This window comes from Phytophthora sojae (assembly GCF_000149755.1).
Source record: "Phytophthora sojae unplaced genomic scaffold PHYSOscaffold_2, whole genome shotgun sequence".
In the NCBI taxonomy this organism is placed as follows: domain Eukaryota; phylum Oomycota; class Peronosporomycetes; order Peronosporales; family Peronosporaceae; genus Phytophthora; species Phytophthora sojae.
The window spans coordinates 339,646-361,637 of NW_009258116.1; the positions used below are offsets into that span (position 1 = coordinate 339,646).

Sequence of the window (21,992 nt, forward strand, 5' to 3'; positions counted from 1 at the left end):
GTTCGTCGCGGGACAGGCCCCGCCGGGAGAGTCGGCGCGTCGCAACTTCGATCCCGACGACTCGAGACGCGACCGCCCGTGGTGCCGCCACTGTGGTTCACGACGCCATGTCGAAGGAGACCGCTGGAAGTTGTTGACGTGTCAGAAGTGTGGTGGCCAGCACCCGACGGAGCGATGCTTGAGGGTGTGCAAGGCCTGCGGTGACGTGCACGAAGCCGGAGAATGCCCGATGGAGGAGTTCTTCAACCAATTGCGCCAGTGGTTTGACCCGAATAAACACGCAGGAATGCTGCCGCCGGCCGCCGAGAAGATGTTAAACTAGGACGCTCGCTGGCTTGGAAACCAGTACGAGACGAGCGACCTGTTTCCGTCTATGCATATGTGACCAAGAAGTCGCGAGAGGTGGTTAGTGAGAGCCCGACTTCCCTGAATGATAATACATGTGAATTCAACCTGAAACGTACCACGCATGAACGCGCGCCGCGAATCTCGGCGGTCCGACGTACGACGGACGACGAGTTTGCACGTGAACCACCCCTGGACGAGATCGACTTGCAACCAGGAGAGCGACGCGGATACTGGAAACATTACGCGCCGCACAAGTGGTACAAGCAGGCCAAGATTCATGGAAAGCTGAACAACCGCCGTGCTGTGATATTGCTCGACACAGGTGCCGAGGTGTCCATCCTGGACACCACCTTTGCTCGTGAGGTAGGCTGCCTGATTGACACGGAGATCACGCAAGAGTGTGTGGGAATTCGTGATGAGACATATTACACGGTGGGGAGAACCAGAGTCAAGATTACCTTGGCTGGGAACTTGGTGTATTACATGCACCTGTGGGTCGGCGACTTGGTCGGCCAGCACGCAATCCTGGGAATGAACTTCATGGTGCCCGCTGGAGTGCGCATCGACCCTGCGGACGGCACGGCGTGCCTCCCCGACGAGGTGCATATCCAGATGATCGGACGAAGACCGCTATACGGCGCACGGATGCCCCCGGTCAACGTCAAGACGCCTGTGAGGCTCGAACCAGGAGACACACATGAAGTCTTGCTGAGGCCGGATCGAAACGCGCCGTTGCTGTGGGTGACACGGGCAGAGTCGTGGGTGACTACCTTTGCCAAGGGGAGAGTCGGAAAGAAAACGTACCTGCGTGTCACGAACATCGGAGACGCAGCGATAACCCTCGACGCGCATGAAACGCTTGGGTGGTGGACGCCGTCTGACGGCCAGCCTCGGAACCGTGGATTCGTCCGACTGGGCTCCACCCGGTACCAGCAGTGGCAGAATCTGGCGTACGGCGCGACGCGCGACGCGGAGGAGAACTGGATCCCAGCCGAGCTCGACGGACCGATGACGGATCGCCCCTCATACCCGACGCCTACAGCCATCTTGCGCCCGGAGCCGAGCCAACTCGGGACGCGACGCGCCGTGACCCCAGTGTTGGCGGCTGTCGCGGAAGCGCCGAAGGGAAGGGGGGTAGACTTGCCACCCGACGACCACAAGCCGGATACGGACGAGGAGGCGGTGGAAAGCGAACCCGATATGCCTCCGACTGTGGCTGGAAGCGCTGCGATGGAATGGAAGAATCGCCGGAGTCGGAACTCGCTGAGCCAAAACTCGACGGACCAAACCCCGCCGAGCCGAATTTCGACGAGGCGAAACCTGATGAGCAGGAGAAAGACGACGCGGTCCTCATCCACGAGGGGTCCGACATCTTCGTAGAGGATCTCGAGTCTGAGATGGCAGTGCTGCCAGACCTCTTGCTGACCGCCGAGGTGAAGATCGAGAACTTGAAGGTCGGCATGCCGACTGGACTCCTGCCCGAGGAAGCCGTGAGACAAGAAACGCGGCTACGCCAAATCATCTGGCAGCGACGGAAGTGGTTGATCGGCAAAGGCAACGCCTTGCCGCCGGCCGCCCTGGGTGTTGTCTGCGACATCGACGTGGGCGACGCAAAACCCGTCGCGCAACGCGTCCGGCAAATCCCGCCGCAGTTTCGAGAGAAGGTCGCCGACTTGATCAAAGGGCTGCTGAGCGCGAGGATGATCTAGAAGTCGAAGTCGCCGTGGGCGTCGCCCAATGTCGTGATAATAATGAAGAACGGCGTCGATATCCGGCTTTGCATTGACTACAGGCTCATCAACGGGCTGACACAGTTGATGATTTACCCCATGCCGCTCGTCAACGACTTGCTCGAAGACTTGGACAAGTATCTGCGGTACTGCTCCCTCGACATGGCGAGCGGCTTCTGGGTCGTCCCCATGACAGACCGGGCCCGGCTCATCTCAGCCTTCATCACGCCGATGGGACTGTACGAATGGCTGCGTATGCCGTTCGGCCTGTGCAACGCGCCGCAGATTTACCAACGCTTGATCGACAACGCGCTCTACGGGTTCATGAAGCTGTCCCCGGGTGGCAGCACTCGGGACGTCTTTCAAGACGGCGAACCGGTGAAGCCAGGTATTCACTCCATTCTGGGACGGAGGTCGTACATTGACGACATCCTCATCGGGGCCACGTCGTGGGACGATCTGTGCGAGAAGGTCGAACGCTTGCTGGACGTCTGCGAGCAGTGGCACTTGTCCATCAGTGTCGAGAAGAGCGAGTGGGTTATGTCCAAGGTCGACTACCTGGGCCACCGAGTCTCAGGACTCGGTCTCGAGGCGAAGCCGAAGAATCTGGAGTCGCTGACGTCGCTCGAGTTCCCGCGCACGCTCAAGGGCCTGCAATCGTTCTTGGGTAGCCTCAATTACTACCACCGGTTCATTGCAGACTTTGCGGTGTATGCAACCGCGCTGTATTCGCTGACGGAGACCGACTTCAACGAGTACGTCGCGCGTCCAGAAGTCCGCGGGCATGAGAAGTGGACGCACGCGACGCGCGCCTTCGACGCGCTCAAGGCAAAACTCGCCGAGACCCCAATGTTGAAACACTTCGACGCGAACCGAGAATCCGTCGTGATCGTGTACGCCAGCGACTGGGCCATCTCGGGGGTGCTCACGCAGGTCCACGACGAAGTGTTCATGCCTGTGAAGTTCACCAGTCGTACGTTGAAGCCCAACGAGCTGAACTACGACATCGTCGAAAAGGAGATCTTGGTCCTGTTGCGCGTCTTAAACGAGTGCTACACGATGCTAGCTCCTCGTCTTAACACGTCACACGACACTCGCCTGGTTGTTCCGGTCCAAAGGACTACAGGGGCGACTGTCACAGTGGGCCGCAATCCTCTCGCCGTGGAAGTTGGAAATCCGCCGATCCATGAAGGGAGAAGAAGGACTCCTCGGCGCGCTGGCCGCGAGCATTACCCCGCGAGCCTTCGTCGACGTGGCGCTAGAAGAGATCGCCCCATGGAGACGGGCGTCCAGGATTGTAGTCATTCCAGTCCCCGACGTGGCGCGCGACGAGGTCCTGCACGTCTTGAGCTTTGACGGATCGGCCAAGGCGAAGCGAGAAGGCGGAGCATACAGTGCCGTCATTTGGCAGCTGCCGAACTGGGAGATCGTGCGCGCCGCGTCGGGATATGCGACGTACCTCACGGTCAACGAGGCGGAATACCGCGAGCTGCTGCTAGGATGTTCTCTTCTAGAGGAGCTCGACAACGTCACCCGACTCGTCGTATGCGGAGACTCCAACCTTGTCATCAGGCAGATGCGGGACGAGATGGGCTGCAAGTCCCCGGGGCTGAAGCTGCTGCGACAAAGGACGCGAAACGCACTCCAGGCATGGCCGCGCCACGAACGCTTCCACGTACGACGAGACTAGAACGCGAGTGCCGACATGCTGGCTGGACAAGCTCTGCAGCGTCAAGGAGGCCGCAACGCGCACAGCCCCGAAGCGATTCAAGATCTGAAGACGCTGAATCGCTTGGAAGAAGTCATCCGACCGCGGACATCGAGTCCCGGGATGGCGTCTCCACCCAGGCCCGACGCGGATAATCTCGACGCGGAAAACCTCGACTCGGAAAATCGCGACGCGAAAACGCGCGGCGTAAATGACCCCGCCGGGAAGCGGGACGCGGGACAGCACAAGTCCTCGCTGTGACAACGCGCTCGGCTGCCGCACGCACGACAACACGTAGGGTCCGACCTCCAGAAGTCTTGGAGGAGCTGGTGGTGCATCGACTGCGCCTGGACCGCATCCGCGTCGCCCAGGACGAAGAGGTCTGGATCGTCAACCTCAAGAAGTATCTCCGCGGCGACGTCGGAGACCTATCTCGGCGCGAGGTGAAGAACTGCCAAAAGCTTGCGCCTCAGTACGAAGAGGGCGAAGGCGGGCTGCTCTACTACCAGCCGAGATGCGACGATTCCGCCGAGGATCGCGATGTGATGATCAAGCTGGTGATCCCGGAGACTCTTCGGGAAGATGTACTCCACCACTATCACGCGAGCCTGGAAGGCGGACACCAGGGTATTGGCCGCACGTACCAACGCGTGAGGCGCCACTTCCATTGGCCAGGGATCTTCAGAAGCGTCCAGCGTTACGTCGGCGAATGCACCGACTGCGAGACGGGAAAGGGTCGGTCGACCATCCAGGGCGAGTCGCCGGGCAACATCGTCGCGACGTACCCGTTCCAGGTCATTGCCATGGACCATATTCCGTCGTTGCCGGCATCCTACAAAGGCAACACAGAGCAGTTAGTCCGGGTCGACCTCTTCACGGGGTTCGTCGTGGTCAAAGCGAATGCGTCACGAACCGGGCAGACGGTGGCCGAGGCGTACGAGGAGGCGGTGTTCAGGCGCTTCGGCGAGAGCGAGGCTATCCGCCACGACCGCGAGCCGGGCTTCATGTCCGACTTCTTCAAGGCGTTCAGCAAACTCATGGGTCAGAGACAGCGAGCGACGCTTGCTTATCGTCCCCAAGCTAACGGTGCTTCAGAACGGATAGTGCAGACGGTTACAAGAGCGATCAAGATGTACATCGCAGACGTCGACCAACGCGACTGGGACGAATACGCCGAGCGTCTTACCTTCGCGCTAAACACGTCGCATGACCGGACCAGGAATGAAACCCCGTTCTTCTTAGTGCATGGCTGGGATCCTCGGTCGACGCTGGAAGCGACGCTGGCCGTCGGGAACACGTCGACCCGGGACGCCGAGGCGAGGCGGTGGAGGCTCCGTATTCAGTGACACTACAAGGTGGCAAGGGCACAAGCGTTGGAGTTAGTCCGAGAGGCCGTCGAAGAGAGAGCGCGTCGACAAACTGAAAACGCGACGCGACATGAGACCGCGACGGGCTCGCAAGTTTGGCTGTACCTGGATCGGGTGAAGCCGGGGTATGCGCGCAAACTCGCGCACATGTGGCACGGACCCTTCCGCGTCGCCGAGCTGGTCAGCGCGTTCGCAGTGCGCCTCGAGACGACGGGTACGCCCTATCAGCTCTACCCCGTCGTCCACATCTTCCAAGCTGAAGTCCGTCCGGGAATTCCCGTCGCGACACGCGACGCAGCTGACGGTGCCGGCCGAGGAGCGCTTCGACTTCGACGAGGAGCTCTAGCCGGAGGATAGCTGGGAAGCCACGCGCGAGCTGGAGGACGACGTCTTCGAGGTCGAGAAGATCGTGAATGTGCGCGAGGGGCGGGCTACCCGGTATGGCCGCACGCGACGCGAGTTCGAAGTCAAATGGAAAGGCTACCCGGACACGACGTGGGTCGACGAGCTCGAAATGAATTGCGGCGGGTTGCTGTACGACTTCCTGCGCCAACGCACGGGACGCAACCGGTTCGAGGCGATGCAGTCGCACGAGAACGCGGAGGCGGTGGAGCCTGGTGGGTGAGCGCCCGCGGGTGCGACGAAGTCGGCGGGGGGGGGCTGCCGACGGGAGGACTGGTGGGAAGCCTCGACTCTGGGAATGGCCGGAGCGAGGGATTGGCTGAGGGAAGTGAGGAGGATCAGCCTGTTGCTGAAGATGGGACGGCAGAGGGCCGTCTCATAAAAGATGTGGAGAAGTGGAAGGAAACAAGGGAAAAGATCAAGGCTACGTGTTGAAGTTACGGCTACGACAACTAAAAGCGACGAACTACGACGATAAGCCAGGGGTCAAACCTGCTGGATGAACTTACCTGCAAGACGCGGCACATGGCAGGCTGGATGATCGCGCGTCACTTGGCAGCGTATGTAGGCGTCCATCTCGGCCACAGTGAGCGGCGTCCGATAGACCCGGCGCCAGGGCTCCTGCGCGTCGATATCGTCGAGCGCGGCTTGCAACGTAGCGTGCTGGAGGCCTGGATACCACAGTCCGATCGACGCGTGCGCGGGCGGAAAGTGAAGCACCATTGGGTCCAGCAAGAGGTCCATGTCTGCGAGCCCTTGCTGGAACAGCCCGGCCACCAGCTGCAACAGGCTGTTGAGGTGGTTGCCCGCGTGTGAGCGACGCGAGTTGCGCGCCGTGCGCCACCTTTTCCACTCCGCGCCCTGCACGAAGAGCTCATGGGTGGCCTCCCAGTACGCCTGAGCCCAGTGCTCGATGTGGTACCGGAGCCGACGTAGGAATGGGCGGAACGCCGCGTCGCCGGACGCGAAGAGAAGCGCCTCAGCGGCTTGAGCGAGGTAGCGCCACGGCCGAGTCGCGTATAGCGCGTCGACGTTGGCCAGAGTCACGAGGGCGCGGTTCCAGTTCGCAGGCGCGGGGGGGGGGACACGGTGCGGAAGGATCCAGCCGGGCGGCGGCAGGAAGAGCGTTCGCAACTCCTGCACGGTGATGAGATGAAGGCGGAGACGTCGTACCCGCTTGGACCAAGGAGCGTAGCGAGGCTGCCGCCAGCCAGACGGAGTTCCGGCAGGCGGAATCACAGGGTCGAAGAATGGCGCCGCCGGAGCACTCCCCGCTGAGCCGCTGGAGGCGGTGCTCGAGGACGAGGCGCGGGACGACGAGGAAGCGGACGACTGGAGTCGCCCGAATCGCCCGGACCAGTGCCTGGTCCAGCTCCGGCTGCCGCACGGCCCCTCGACGAGGAGTGCGTCGGCCGTGCAGGAGAAGACTGGCGCGAGGCCGCCGACCCCACCGAGTGCGCCGACCCCGCCGCGTGCGCCGAACGCGTTGAGCCGGCCGAACGCGTCGACGCCAAGGAGGGCGAGCGAGAACGGGAGCGCGAGCGTGGAGGCGAGTGCGAACGCGAACGAGAGGCCGAGCGGGAACGCGAACGCGAAGCAGAACGGGAGCGCGGGGATGTCCGGGAACGTGACTGCGAACGTGGAGACGGACGCGCCGGCGACCGTGAGCGAGACCCGGAGCTATGCAGCCGGCGGCGCTTAGACTGAGCTCGCCGCGCTTGGTCCTCGCTGTCCGAAGACTCGGAGCCGAAGCGCGACGCGTCCTCTCGTGCGCCCGCTGCAGCGGCCGTAGAGGGCGTAGCTGCAGATGAGGCCTGCGCAGCGGCGTTGTCGGAGGCCTCAGTGTCGGCCACGGTAAAGAGCCGTCGACTACGTCGAAGGGGCGAAGAACCAGACGACGTAGCGGACGCCACTCCTGACGGCCTAGACGCGCGTGACTGAGAACCCGAACGACTCGACGCGCCGTGTCGAGGTCGCCGAAAACCCGACGAGGACGAGGCAGAGGACGAAGTCGGAACATGACGGGAGCCCGAAGGACCTGCTGGAGGGGAAGCGCCAATCGTCGAGCCCACCGTCGAAGCCGACGAGCCCGCCCGGGCACCAGAGCTCGACGCAGTTGGAGCAGGAACAGGAACCGCGGATGCCACAGGAACTGCTGCGGACGTAGGAATAGCAGGGGGAGGCGTCGATCTCCGCCGTAAACGTGGCTTCGAGTCGCCTGACCAGGTCAGCGGTGTCGATCTGCCCGCCTACACGCGTTACGACGCCGGCGAGACGATCAGCAAGCTCGTCGCACACCCGCCGCGCCAGCTCTCGGCCCCAACGCGCGTCTCGAAGCATCCGACGCCAAGCCACAGCGCGTTCGTCGCGCTCTCGGATAGCCAAGTCGCGCTCCTCCTCCAGCTCGGCGACGCGAGCGCTGAGACGATGGGTCTGGGCGCCGACTGCTCCTCGACGCTGCTGAGACGACCGCCGCATGGACAGCCACCCAGCTTGATACTGCGCCGCGCGAGATGTGGCGCAAAGTTCGCCGGCTTGAGCCCGCGCCATCTCGGACTCGGCGGCCACCCGGAGAGTCGTAGCAGTAGCCACTGACTCCTCCAGCTCGTGGATACGCGTCGCGCCGCGGCGGAGCACCTCGGCGTGGGCCACTAAGAGCGCGTTGACGCGCCGAAGGTCGTCCTGCAGCGGGACGTTCAGGTTCTGGGCCGCCTCGATCTCCATGCGGCTCTGAGAAAGCGACGCTCTTAGTCGACAAGAGCGCGCTGCTGCTCCAGAGCGGTCAAGGCCTGACGAGCCTGATCTCTCTCGGCGACGGCAGCGTCTCGCCGCTGCTCAAGGGCGGCCACGGCTTGACGTGCCCGGTCCCTCTCGGTGACAGCAGCGTCTCGCTCGCGTCTCACGGCCGTGGAGGCGCGACGCACTTGATCTCGCATGTCGAGGGCCCCGTCACGCTCTTACGCGACGGCCATGAGAACGCGGGTCACGCGGTCACGCTCGGCGAGAGCGGCGTCGCGCTGCTGCTCGGCAGTGGCCACGAGCTGCCGCATGTGATCTCATTCAGCTTCGGTGGCGGTCACGCGCGCTTGGACAGGAGCGAGGGCGGCTTGGGCGGCTGCGAGGTCGACGCGAAGGTCGTCACGCTCGATGCGAAGGTCGTCGCGCTCGCCTTGTGCAGCAAACAGCCGCGCTAGCGACACGGTGGAGGGAGGCGGCGTAGCAGGAGCGCGCGCGAGTTGGGCAGTCAAGTCAGTGACCTGGTCTCGTGCCGCCCGGAGCTGAGCTTGAAGATCACGATATTGCTCTGTCGAGGAGCCTCGCTCGGCGCGGAGTAGAGTCTCGGCAGCGTCGGCGCGCTCAGCACGAGCGCGGAAGTCGGCCACTCGGTCCTCCAGGACGGCGTAGTCCAGCTCGGCGTGCTCCCGGGAGAAGATCGCCTGCTCGAGCCGGATCATGCCTGCGCGATAATCCTCGCGAGCACGATGCAAGATCGCGAGATTGCGGTCATGCAGCACGGACGCGTGAGTAGCCAAGCCCACATTGTGCGCTGAGACGAGTTCGTACTGGGCGCGCAGCTCCTGGTTCTCGCGCTGGAGAGTGTGCGCGTCGGCGACAAGAGCAGTCACCGAGTGGACGGGGGCGCCTGAAGCCGGAAGCTGGACTTGGGTCGCGACGGGGAGGCGAGGACGATGCGCGCCCAGGGCACAAACCGCGCAGCCAGCGGCCTCGAGGTCGTCGGTGTCAAGCTCTTCTTCCTCCAGGTCGATGTCGTTGACGTCGACGTCGTGGCGGCGAGCCATGAAGCTTGGAGTACCGCGAAGCGGACTGCGAGGGCAGAAAACGCGATGGTGTCGAGACGAAGCGAAGGCGCGGGGCAGGTTCTGCGACGACACACCCACCTGGGGAGTGCGCGTGTGTGGCAGCGGGACGAATGTGGTGTAGTACCCCGCGGAAGAAGTGGGCGCGCCGGGCGCCGGAGGAAGAAGGCGCCGGGACGCGAGTGATGGACTTCGACGCGGCTGATGGAACGCGACGCAGGGCCGAGCTCGACGGGAAAGTCGGCGTGGGTGATGGGCCGTGACACACGGTGCCAGAATCCAGTGCGACGCGTAACCATCCGACGGGTCGACCAGCGCACCCGGTTCTGCAAAATGCGCCGACCCTAAACCCCGCCGAGCAAAACGCGCCGAGCAAAACGCGCCGACCCTAAACCCCGCCGACCAAAACGTGCCGAGGTAAGATCTTGATTGCGCCACGCAAATCAGGTTGAAGGACGGCAGTGCAAGCACGACAGAAGTAGGGATAGGCACACAACGATAGGCTTAGCAAGCAGTAGTACGGAGTAGCCAGTAGCTAGGGCATAGGATAGGGTAAGGACTCAGTCCCGAAATTTCTCTGAACCACAAAGACCTCCCGTCTTCTCCGAGGTTCCAGGGGAACCACCAAGCGCCGGCAAGTAGAGCCGCCTCGATATCGCGGCCCCCCGTCGTTTGCTGGTTCGGGTGCTCACCCCCCACAGACCCGTGCTGGAACAAAGGCACGTTAAACGTATACCGTTTAGGTGGGCGCCCGATAACGCGCTGCCTAGGCGGAGGACCGCACTGGCCTGATAACCGCCGTGCACAAGACCCCCGTGTAGGCCCGATAACGCCGCACGCCCGACGGGAACGCCGAGGAAACGCCGGCCCGATAACGCCGCACGCCCGACGGGAACGCCGAGGAAACGCCGGCCCGATAACGCCACACGCCCAAGGCTCGACGCCCTACGACAAGGAACAAGCGTCAACACAAGAACCCCCAACTTCGAAGCCGGCGAAGACTTGGGCCTGTATTTCGAAGATACGCTACTCCAACAACCGGGAATAATTTGCTCGGCGCGACCGCTATCCAGACGCGCCGAGTTTGTGCGAGATCGCATTCGCGAGATTTCTGTGAGGGCGCTACGCCACATTACTGCGGGTGATAATCTTGCTGAGGACGATAATGATTCTGATGATCTTGAGGATAAAGCACCAATTGCGTTTGGCGATCCCGCTAGTTCTATGGACGAAGTTGCTGATTCGATTAGCAACAGTGGGAGCGAAGATGATATTGCGATGAATGACACTGCTGAGTTGTTTAGGCGTTCAACGCGTACTCGATGGCCGAATTCTCGCTACCGAGATTATGAAGTGGAGCTTCCTATGAGTTTGGTGATTGAGACGGTCAACTCATTGATGGACCCCGAGACGGTGGACAATGCTCTTTCTGACCCGGACGCCGAGAAGTGGATCGAGGCCCTAGAGAAAGAGTACGGCGACCTCATGAGGAACAATACGTGGGAGCTCGTGGAGAGGCCCAAGGACAAGAAGGTGTTGACTGGCAAGTGGGTGTTGGTGCAGAAGCGTGATGCGCATGGCAACGTTGTGCGTCACCGAGCCAGGATCACAATCAAGTGCTGTCAGCAGCGCTACGGAGTCGACTATTGGGAGACGTATGCTCCTGTTGTATCACAAGAGTCTCTAAAATGTATCCTGCTGCTAGCGCTACACTATGGACTCTCTTGTCGCCATGTGGACTTTGTTACAGCCTTTCTTAATGGACCGATTGATGACGACGTTGAAATTTATATGGAGATGCCTGAATATTTTGATGACGGCTCGGATCGTGTCTGTAAGCTGCGGCGAAGCTTGTATGGGCTGAAGCAGGCGCCATTGATATGGTATCAGACGCTCGACAAGCACCTGAGGTCATGTGGCTTCCGTCGATTGAAGATGGATGGCGGTCTCTACGTACGGACAGTGGGACGCAGCCCCATATTTGTGTCGGTGTACGTGGACGATTTGGTCATCACCGGCACAGATGAGAACATTGAGCTTGTCCTGCAAGAGCTGCGTGCGAAGTTCGAGATCAAGGACTTAGGTCCTGTGACGGATCTGCTGCACATGGAGATCTCGTACGTGCCGGGTCAGGCTTTGTGGATCTCTTAAAGAGGCTACATCGATAAGCTGTTGAAGCGGTTCGGTATGGAGTCATGTCGACCGGTGGCTACTCCACAAGCTGTAGGGAATCTACCCGATCCAGTGGGTGATGATCAACCTGGAGTAAATGATCCGAGCATACCCTATCGCGAGCTGGTAGTAGGCCTCCAGTACTTGGTGCAAGGTACTCGCCCCGACATAGCGAACGCGGTGCGAACGCTTGGGAAGTATCTGAGCAAGTATACGAAGGAGCACTTTGTGATGGCAAAGAGGGTGTTGCGATATCTTCAGGGCACACGTGACTATGGGCTTGTGTGGAACAAACCAGCGACTACAGATTTGCACTTTACGGCGATTCGCATGCGCATGATGCGAAATGCTTATCAGGCCTTTCCACAAGCTGTAATTGGTTCGCCAAGCTAACATTGGCAATAGCACCTCATCCTGAAATTTCGATGAATTATCGCTAATTTTTGATAGAATTACGAAAAAAAACCTACGGAGGACTAAAATTGCTGGCAGAAAAAGCGTTGTGCCTCCTTCAGTTCTCACAGATAATAGGCAGCAAAAATCAGGCGTTAGAGCCTGCCTCTAAGCTTCATGATAAGGCCTCACATGGCCAAAACTCTTGAGTAGAAGCGAAGATAGAGCACAATTTCGAAATCATCATACTTTCGTGGGACAGAGAAGTAAGTAAACTTGAAAAGCTAAGTAAAAGTGAGTGCATCAATTTAAGGGGCCCAAAAAAAAGAATGCACCAGGCTAATAGACAGAACTAGCAATATCTACCCAAGAACGCCGTGTTGAGCCTCCAACTACGGTACCACCACCACTTCTCCGCTCAAACGATGACCGAATGTACTTATACTGATAGTTTTGAGTCCCGAAAGTGGCGGGTACGGATTTAAAATAGTGTAGGGTAGCCATGAAATCTTAACCGAGCCATCAACGAGCCCACGCAGCGTTGAACCTTGCACCCTATCGATTCAACTTGCTGTTCATGCCTGAGTCAGGCAGCCTGACATTGTTTGCTGTATCATTCAATGATTCATTGATATTGCCGCAAGCACGCCCGTCGGTCGTCGGTCGAGCTACACTGTAGTCGACTGACGAGCAGCGAGCGGCCGCGCTTCAACGTGCGCTTCAACCAGCGGGGATCAGCAGGGATTGCTCCGCGGTGGCGAAAGTGGATGCGGCGAAATCAGTATTCAGGCCGCGTGACGATGGATCGACTGACCGACCAACCAAGCTTGAAGGCGGCACCATGGCCACCAATTTCCCCGCAGGGATCGGCTCCATGCCGAGAAGCGGCGGCAACGCTCCAATCCCATGATTGTCGTCGCCAGTCTCCCAGTCTGCTGCTTGTCGGCGGTGCGTCAGGCCTCGTTTTGGTTTGGGGTCTACATGTACATGTAATAGAGACCAGCTCGCATAGACCGTCTATGCGAGCTGGTCTCCAGCGCAAAGGCGCAGGGACCCTGCGGCAGGTCTCCGCTGGATCATTACGATCAACGAAAGCCACGTGACCCGTATCGTTTGGCGGAAACCGACGACCTCGTGCATGGCTCGGTTTTAGACTAAAACCGAGCCATGCACGAGGCTAAAACTTTTAGTCGGCGTCCAACTCGGACGGATGCCATTGCTGCGGATTTGCACGTGCTCATGTACGTCAAGCTCGACCAAATCGAAGCGAGGGTCATTTTCCAGGAAGACTCCGCTCATGGCGGGGTTGATTCAGCCCTGCGAGCAGCAGCTACAGTAGTGTAGCTGGAATCCAGCTAGCCAGCCTGGATAGAGAGTGCAGTCGCATCCTGCGCGGCCTCCGAGGCCGCATCGGTCCGTGGCCCTGTCGGTGCAGCAGACCCTACTGTAGCGCAGCAGCTCTGCGGCCAGCGTTTGCCAACTACGACCCGTTGGCTGTCAACGAACAAGCCGCATCGAGACCGAGCTAGCGCGCGGCGATGCAACTTGGCGGCGTGTCTACTCAGTAGACTCTACGGTAGGGTATGAAGATCTTTTGCTTGGTTTGCGACGACAACGTGTTGATGTCCACCTGAAACGGGCGACGCTAATCGTCAGACAGTGGGAGGTCCTCACGCTGCACGACCAGGCCCACTCGCCTTGGCTACAGGCCCTGTACTGTGTGCTGGAGCACACCCCGCGGGGCCGCCGAGCGGCATGCTACGCTAAGGTTTCAGTCGATATCTTCGGGCGCCGAGACTCGAGCAAGGCTGGTCGGTCGACGTTGGATAGGCCCCGCCGGCCGGGGCCATGGAGTGCCGTGCGCCAGCGCTCGCTGGGGTTTGCCGCCTCTGTGCCCGCGCCGGTCGAGGCCGATCACGGGCCACCGGCAGGCATGTTTGCTCGCCTGTATACGCACGGCCTCCCTGGCCGGCAGTGGCGCCAGCGTAGCACCGCCCTCACGCCATCTCGCACCGAGCAGAGCCCGTGCCTGTATGCCACCCAGACTCGCGCCAGTCGCAGGTAAACTGAAGAGGCTTACATGCCGCTGGATAGGGAGCCTCGGCCGTGTCGAGAAGCAGGGCGGTGACTGGCCTCCCTCGGCCCTTGCTTGGCTACACCAGTTGAGTTGAGCCGAGGTGGCGGCGCCGCTGTGTCAGCCCGCCATCCTGACACCAGCTATCAGCACGCCGAGCGCTTCAAGCAACGGCCGCGAGGTCCATGGGAGATGGAGGAAGAGCGGCGAGAAGTGGCCGCCTGCATCTCCGACCCGGGCCCCCATGGCACGCCCGCGGCTGATTTCGGGGCACCGCTCGCGGCCTCCGCTTCAACTTGACCTCCTCGGCGCCGCGTCCTTGCGCGGAGCAGAAACGCAGCGCGCTGGGTCCCTGTCGCTTTGTGGACCCCACACGCTTCGGGCGCTTCAACGAGCTCTCTCACTTTTGAATCTGCACCGAGCCGATCACGAGCCACACGAGTCGCCGCGCGCAAACGTGAAGCAAATCGCGCTCCGCGTGCCTCAGAAAGCAGCAGCCAAGTGAACCCTCGAAACCCTACATAGCACCCTCACCCTCCCTCCTCATGGCCACCACTGCGAGCTCGGCCAAGCCCAAGGACGTGGCGCCGTTCCTCAAGAGCCTGCGCCAGATCCTGGACACGGAGGACCCGCGCATCCTGCGCTGGACGCCCGACGGCAAGGCCTTCGAGATCCACGACATGGCCGCCATGATGCAGCTCGTGCTGCCCAAGTACTTCAAGCACTCCAAGTACACGTCCTTCCAGCGGCAGCTCAACTACTTCAACTTCCGCAAGTGGACCAAGTCCAAGGCCGTCGTGTGCACGTTCTCCAACCCCTTCTTCCAGCGCGACGAGCCCGCGCTGTCGTGGCGCATCACGCGCAAGAAGTCGCTGCACTCGGCCGACGGCAAGAAGCCCGAGAGCCCCGCCAAGAAGTCGCCGCCCAAGGCCAAGAAGGCCACGCCCAAGCCCAAGCTCATCGTCATCAAGCTGCCAGCGGGCGAGGCCAGCAGCCCGGCGTCCTTCCCGTCCCCCACGGACGCGATCTCGCTGGCCAGCGCGCTGGATCTGAGCAGCGTGTACGGCGAGGTGGCGGAGATCCGCTTCCACGAACCGTCGAGTGAGGCCGCGCTGGCGGCGGACGACGCGTCCCTGGACTGGGTCGACGCGCTGTACTCGTCGCTCGAGCCGCTGCTGGACAACGCGGCGTACCCTTCCTTCCACGACCACGCGTTCGACTACGCCCAGCTCTGACCCTGCGTCTGAGGATAGCCCAGTTTTGAGTTGGTGCCGTGCGCGTGTCAAGTGAGACTATTTTATTCGAGGTGAATGTATGTAGCGAGCCAATACAGCCTCCAGCCCCCCTTTTGTACTGTAGCTGGGCCATTGCCGTTCGCTCGCTCGCTTGCTTGCTTGCTTACTCCGCGTGTTTGGCAGGCCACACCGAGACGCCAGTTGAAGCGGCCGTAGCGGGCCTATGCAGCCGCGTTGAACCAGTCTCGTGACGCGCGGCCAAAAGTACCTTTGGCCACCTTTGGCCACCCTGGCGACACTCAGCCTGGGCCGGCCGGCCCGCAGCGGGCCCCGCTCCGCGATGGGATGGAGCCTCCTCCATCCCCACCGGCGAGTAGCCATCAGCGCTTGCCATCGGAGCCGCTGTGACCCGAAGTGTTGCACCGCGCGACTCATGACTCAAACGGTTTTCAACCAATTAGAAAGGGCCATTAAACTTTGTGTATTTTTACACAAACGTACAGAGTCGATACGTACCACCAAGGCCTCGTCTCTGCTGCTCTCTTGTGTGTCAAGATGAGTTGGCCAGCGTGGCGCCCAGAGTCTGGGCTCATAATCAGCCACCGGAGCAATGCAAGCCTTGAGTGCGTGCCCAAAGCTCAAGGGAAAGGGCCCCATGGCTGCCATGGGCTCCCCTCCCGTTCGGAGCTGCAGCCGCGGTGGCTTGCTAGGATGCGTGTAAATGCAACCCCAAGCATGAGTTAACTCGCCCTGTGTATGTGGCGTCCGTCCCACAGTAGCGGACGTGTCAAACATAGTAACAACGTAGACGAGGCCCGAGGCAAATCAAGGCGAAGACAACCGACATGTTTGCTCGCTGCCTGCATGGGGCGCGCCTCGGCGCCGCATCTGAGGATCTCCAGCCTATCCCTGCCGGCGCTGCCTGGATTCCGGGACGAAGACCGCGATGTGTCGCGCGGGTCAGACAGGTTGGACCGCCACCTCAGCGTCGGCGCTCCGCCTGATGGCGTTACATGTAGTACCGCCGGCTGCAGCAGGACGGGACTCAACAAAAAGCGTAAGGACCGAATTCGTAGGACATCACTGTCTGTACGTGTATTTTTACATGTACTTTTGCGGATGTAAGACGCTCCTAAGCGCTTACCTCTTTTCCAACTAACTTAGAAGGCGCCGAGTGTGTGTACCGGCACGACAGCTTTGCCGCGTCGGTGAAGTCTGTAGTCTAAACTAATGGGGCGACGCTGCTCGCTCGCTCGTTCGCTGTCGCTGTTAAATAAAAAAATATTTGCAGCCGCTTACAGCGAGAGCAGCTTCGAGGACTGGAAGCAGTCGGCCAGGCTCGAGTCGTCCTCCAGCAGATCCAGGTCGAGCTCCGGGTACAACACGTCGATCCACGCGAGCGACGCGTCCTCGTCGAACACTCCCGGCTCCGTCTTGAACGCCGTCGTCTGCACGGTCACCACGGGCTCGAGCTGCTTGCCAAGCTGCAGCTCTGACGTCGGTAGCGCCAGCGGCTCGTGGGGCTCAGCCTTGTTACAGCTGCGGGGTGACGCGTGCTTGGCCAGCGACAGCGCGCGCTTGCGCGTGATGCGCCACGTCAAGGCGGGTTGGTCTCGCTGGAAGAACTGGTTGGAGAACGTGCACACTACGGCGCGCGACTTGGTCCACTTGCGGAAGTGGAAGTAGTTGAGCTGCCTCTGGAAGCTGGCATACTTGCGGTGCTTGAAGTACTTGGGCAGCACGTAGCTGGTCATGGCCGCCATATCGTGGATCTCGAAGGCCTTGCCGTCGGGCGTCCAGCGCAGGATGCGCGGGCTCTCGGTGTCGAGCATGACGCGCAGGCTGCTCAGGAACGGCGCCACCTCCTTCACTGGGGTGCCGTCCGCGGGGTCCTGCGCCCGAGGATCCGGCTGCTTGGTCGCTGCTGTGCGTGTCATGGTCCGATCTACGGGGTGGGACGAAAGTCTCTGCAGTCCAGCTCAAGTTCTGAGTCACCAAGCGAGCGCGTCCGCAAGTGGGCGAAGAGCCAATGCGGGGTGCGAGGCAAAAGTGAAAGTGAAGAGGATGCTTGGGCCAAAGTCTCTCCGTGAGCTCTGACCGGCCAGAGATAAGGGCGCGTTGGCCGCGATTACGGCTGCAGCCCGCAGCATCTGGAAAGCAGTGCAGGTCCGGAGTGGCCGCAAGGTCTCTCGCCAGCGAGTGGTTAAAGAGATCGGACCGTCGTGCCAAGCGCCTTGACAGCGAGCGCGGCACGCTACAGTATCATGCGAAGGGTGAGTCACACTCGATGGGGCTCACAGCAGAGAAGTTGACAAGCCGCTCCATTATGGCGGCGCGCGCAGGACCTGCGTTGCGGGCCGCAACGCATTGCCCCGGGGCGCCTCGCATCCGTCGCAAAACATGTCTCGAGGGCGGGTGCCTGCCGCTCCACCGAGATCAAGTTTGCGTGAATCATGCAGCGAGATGGATCGCACCGCAATGGACTTCTATAACAAAAGTAAATTACATTCACCCGCTTCCACGACAGTCTTTGCAAGACGGCAGTGGCGTGGAGGTTGAGATGTCCATTCGTGTACTCGGCGTTGTACGGACCGCTGTGCCTTGCTCAGATTGACAGCTCAGAAAGCTCTCGCGGACGCCCGCGAGAGTCTCGCAGGCTGCGAGTCGCAGCTCTGCTGTCTACTCCGTTGGTCCCTTGTGGCGACTCACGACCGCGGTTGCGGCGGCCGCGGCTTGTTTTTCCCGAGGTGTTGTGGGGCACCCGTCTCGCATGGACCCAAGCACCGCTCGCTTGCTCGCCGGGCTCTTGCCAGGCGCCTGCCAAGAGACCCTGAGAGACCCCGACCACGGCGCGGGAGTGCGCTAACGTGACTCGAAGCTAACGCCGAGCAGCGCACATAGACTGCGACGTCGGATTGATTTCTTCTCGGTGCGGCGCTCCCCCTCCACCAACTCTTGCTGGCGATGCGGGCGGCACGCAGGCGGCTCAAGTGGCGCCATGCTCTGGGGGACTCGCGTAGGGGTTGCCAAGTGCAGGTCCAGGGCCAAGCAACGCACAGTAATCACCACGGTTGCTCGCACGCCGCGGAGCCAGCTAGCCATGTTGCCAACAACAGGTATCTCCGAAGGAAGAGCTGCTCGATTTGGGAGCCGTCGTGCGCTGGGAAAATGGGAAGCATGTCTGTCCATCGGCAGCGTATTGGGGATACTAATGCAATGTACATCTCAAGCAAGTATGACGTTGAAGTGTCCTTGACCGCCTGGAACTATCCATTTTCTTCATCGTTAGGAGATAAAAAAAGTGTCTGCTCGACAGCCGGTAAGCGTTTTGAGCGCAATACTCCTTACATGTACATGCTTGATTCGTCCAGCTACGCACCTGCAAGTTCTGCGCAGCACCAACCCACGGAAAGGTGTACGCGACCATCTTGGAAGACACTGAAACCAGCGGCACATCTATAAACGAGTGGGCACCTAAGCATAAATGCTCGGTACTTTGCTCACTGCAGAAGCAATTACTGTGATGAGCTGCGCTGTGCTCTACTACAGTAGGTGTGGCAAGTAGATTGGGGCTATTTGTCCAAACGTAAGTAGATCATGGGGACTACTTATAAGTAGATCAGACCATCAGCGCACAGCGAGCGAAGCGAGCCCACGCCTGCGGTTTGTCAGCCCGTGTGCGAAGCACACGGATGCAAACCCAGGACCCAGTATTGCCCTTCTAGCATGCGGAGGCGACGCGTGCGAGCCGCAGCGGGCTTGTTAGGGTTCTGTCCAAGCGCGCACAGCGAGCCTTTAGGGTCTGGAGGGCCGCGCGCAGCGCGCAGCAGGGTGATAGTTAAGATACGTTTAATCAACGTCCCCCAGTCTACTTATAAGTAGTCCCCATGATCTACTTACGTTTGGACAAATAGCCCCAATCTACTTTAATTCCTCCACCCCCTACAGCGGACACTAGTAATCAGTGCAGCAAGTCAATTTGCAAATGCTCAAGTCTCGGATGGAGCTTCAAAGAAGGGGACTGCAAACGGAATATTGTAGCGGGAAGCAGCGCTCAGTCGCTACTGATGCTGGTACAGGCAATGTTGCTGTGTCCACTAGCGATTACGGTATGTGTGTTTCCTGAAGGAGGCCAAATGTGTCCAACTCGCACCCATTTGAAGCTAGAGTACGATGTTGAAATTATACGCCCAAAACACAAGATGGCTACACTACCCAAAACTGTCTTTTGGGTCGTAGCGATTGTAAAACTGTGATTGGCTTGACGCGCAGCGCGTCTAAGTCCCACGCTGACCCACCAGCACTTCGAGATTAAACCCGTCTTCAATGAACAACGCATTTGGCCACCACGAGCCCCGATGGCAACTAGCTCGGGCCGGCGTAACGCCATCCCTGGCGGACGTCAACCAAGCCATTCAGCATCGTTCGTCTGCAGTGTTGAAGTGCAGACATGCATCTGGTGTTGGCAAAATGCCAATATTCAATGTTCAGTATCCTACCATGCGTTTTTGTACAATGCTCACCTGTAGGCTTTCATCGGCGGCTAGCCGATGTCAAGCTTGTATCGAGAAAAGGGGCCTCGGTTTGGCGTCTGCTGTCTGTGCGCTTCACAGTATGCAGGCGTGTATTATATGTGGCTCATTGCCAACAGGACTCGGCGTCGGCGCTCAAGTTTCAAACTCAGAGTCAAAAGGAGAGTGCGAACGTGGAGGAGTTGCGAAAAATGTGGTACTGTTCGACGGACAGATGAATAGGCGTGTAGTTTGCTGCATTCACGTCAATGCCCGAACTCCTTTCTTTTGCGGTCTTGCGAATCCAATTCAAATATTAGTCCCCTTTAAAAAACTCTAAACCTGTAGCGAATACTGGGACTTAGGAGCTCGCGGTATGGTGCTTTTTAACCCTTTCGCGAACACTTCATTCTTGTATACTATACAAGATCAAGTAAGTTCGACATAGAAGGAGGCATTTGGGTATGTAGCCATTCGTGTCCATCAATGGGTTCAATGATAGAAGGATGCAAAATGCCCCCATCGACAGGACCAATTAGAGCATTCTGATAGGCCAAAACGGTAGACTCGTGAAACCTGCGCCGCTGAAGAGTCGCCGACTTCTTGCGGTTGGTCGGGCGCCGCCACTGCAGCGTGCTTAGCAGGCTTCTAAACACTGTGGGAGCTTTTATCTTCGCCATATCTTTCAATGAGCATCACCCTGGCGCATATCGCCCCATCCCACCACCCCATCACTGACATCGAGGTCTTCAATTTGAATAACCTTTTGGGTTATGGTCGATCAATTTCGCCGGTACTAATGTTTCGCAATACATCTGTACTGTGAAAATAAATGGATTTCCCTGCCCCAGGTCTTGGCCTCTCCCCCCTTCACTTCGAAAAAAACGATGGCAATCTCAAAGCGAAGTGTGCCGACGGACGCTGCTGGTGCTGTGAAGTACTGACGCCTGACGCGCTCTCAAGATGTAAGCAGTGCTGAAAGAGGTACGGAAGAAAACAGCTAAGGACAACATGGTTGCTGGGATTTAGTTACGTGTACTCTGCTATGACAGATGGCTGCTCTGTTTTCACGAGAATTTGGCGAGATCTCCTACGTGATGGATGGACAGCGAAGCGGCCATCGTTGCGCAGTTTGGACACCCGCAACCGCTACATCCCACCGGGTGGTGGTGTTGCTGGGCAAGAAGGCCGAGACTTTTTTTAGGGGAGGAGGCAGTAGTCGCGCACGTCACCAGCACTTTACAGCTCAATCCTGCTGCTGTGAGTGATACTGTTTCTGTACAAACTCGTGAACTTTCTAGTGTGCGCGTAGGCGATCACGATGATATGGTTGCGGGGTTGGCCGAGCGAGTTGTGGACGATGATGCAAATGGTGCAGGCACAGCTAATGATGACCACCCATCTCGTGGCGAAGGAGCTTTACTGGACCAGGACATGGGTCGTATTGCGGTTGGACGAGAAGGACGAGTGGAGCAAAAGGGACTCAGTCATGAGCAGACTGATTCTGATGACGTCGGTGGTGGAGATCGTGATCGTCGGGGGCAAGGCCAAGGCTGCATCCGGGTATTACTGCACGAGAAGCACGGCCACACTGCAAAAGCTGCTGGAGCAGCGAGGAATGCTCATTCGGTCGGTGGATGTGGTACCCTGAAGTACGGGTTGAGGAGCCTATTCGAGTCGTTGCTGTTGGCGTGGATGCCACTGGTCGCGGGGGGAGAGATGTTACAGCTCGTTCGGGTCGTGGTCGCGGTCGGAGCGCTGGACGCGGTCGTGGTGGTAGATCTGGACGTGGACGCGTCCAGGAGGTGGTGGGAGGCAGAGACCGGACCCTGAAGTACGGATTGAAGAGCCTATTTGAGTCGTTGCTGTTGGCGTGGATGCCACTGGTCGCGGGGGGAGAGATGTTACAGCTCGTTCGGGTCGTGGTCGCGGTCGCGGTCGGAGCGCTGGACGCGTTCGCGGCGGTCGATCTGGACGTGGACGCGGCCAGGAGGTGGGGGAAGGCACGGTGGCGAGGATCGCAGAGCAAAGTCATGCTTCATCCGATGAGGCAAGTGGTGATATTGATGGCAGCGTCAGTTCTAAGTCTTACTTTGGTTTGGGGATGAACGAAGTTGAGTCACGGATACTAAGCTCGCAAGCCACTATAAGTTCCAGAAATTCAGTTGCAACACCAGCAAGCCCGGAGCTCTACATCGGCAACCTCATCGCGTACACACCTTCAAAATCAAAGT

At 59.7% G+C, this 21,992-nt stretch overlaps 5 protein-coding genes across 5 annotated transcripts; 3 read left to right on the forward strand and 2 right to left on the reverse strand.

Moving 5' to 3' along the window:
• Positions 1–6,041: 6,041 nt before the first annotated feature.
• Positions 6,042–9,355, reverse strand: PHYSODRAFT_324189 (hypothetical protein; the record flags this gene model as incomplete). Its single annotated transcript, XM_009519889.1, has 6 exons — positions 6,042–7,186; positions 7,218–7,710; positions 7,779–8,285; positions 8,312–8,453; positions 8,517–8,596; positions 8,636–9,355. The coding sequence occupies 6 exons, from the start codon at positions 9,353–9,355 to the stop codon at positions 6,042–6,044; spliced, it is 3,087 nt and encodes a 1,028-aa protein (XP_009518184.1).
• Positions 9,356–14,557: 5,202 nt separating this feature from the next.
• On the forward strand, positions 14,558–15,391 carry PHYSODRAFT_554520 (hypothetical protein; the record flags this gene model as incomplete). Its single annotated transcript, XM_009519890.1, has 1 exon — positions 14,558–15,391. One exon carries the CDS (start codon positions 14,558–14,560, stop codon positions 15,245–15,247), a length of 690 nt encoding a protein of 229 aa, XP_009518185.1. The 3' UTR covers positions 15,248–15,391.
• A 1,151-nt stretch (positions 15,392–16,542) lies between these two features.
• Positions 16,543–17,184, reverse strand: PHYSODRAFT_485031 (hypothetical protein; the record flags this gene model as incomplete). The annotated part of the gene is made up of 2 exons (XM_009519891.1): positions 16,543–16,656; positions 16,708–17,184. The coding sequence occupies 2 exons, from the start codon at positions 17,182–17,184 to the stop codon at positions 16,543–16,545; spliced, it is 591 nt and encodes a 196-aa protein (XP_009518186.1).
• Positions 17,185–20,803: 3,619 nt separating this feature from the next.
• Positions 20,804–20,962, forward strand: PHYSODRAFT_479489 (hypothetical protein; the record flags this gene model as incomplete). Its single annotated transcript, XM_009519892.1, has 1 exon — positions 20,804–20,962. The coding sequence occupies one exon, from the start codon at positions 20,804–20,806 to the stop codon at positions 20,960–20,962; it is 159 nt and encodes a 52-aa protein (XP_009518187.1).
• Positions 20,963–21,118: 156 nt separating this feature from the next.
• On the forward strand, positions 21,119–21,591 carry PHYSODRAFT_324193 (hypothetical protein; the record flags this gene model as incomplete). The annotated part of the gene is made up of 2 exons (XM_009519893.1): positions 21,119–21,400; positions 21,487–21,591. 2 exons carry the CDS (start codon positions 21,119–21,121, stop codon positions 21,589–21,591), a joined length of 387 nt encoding a protein of 128 aa, XP_009518188.1.
• Positions 21,592–21,992: the final 401 nt, after the last annotated feature.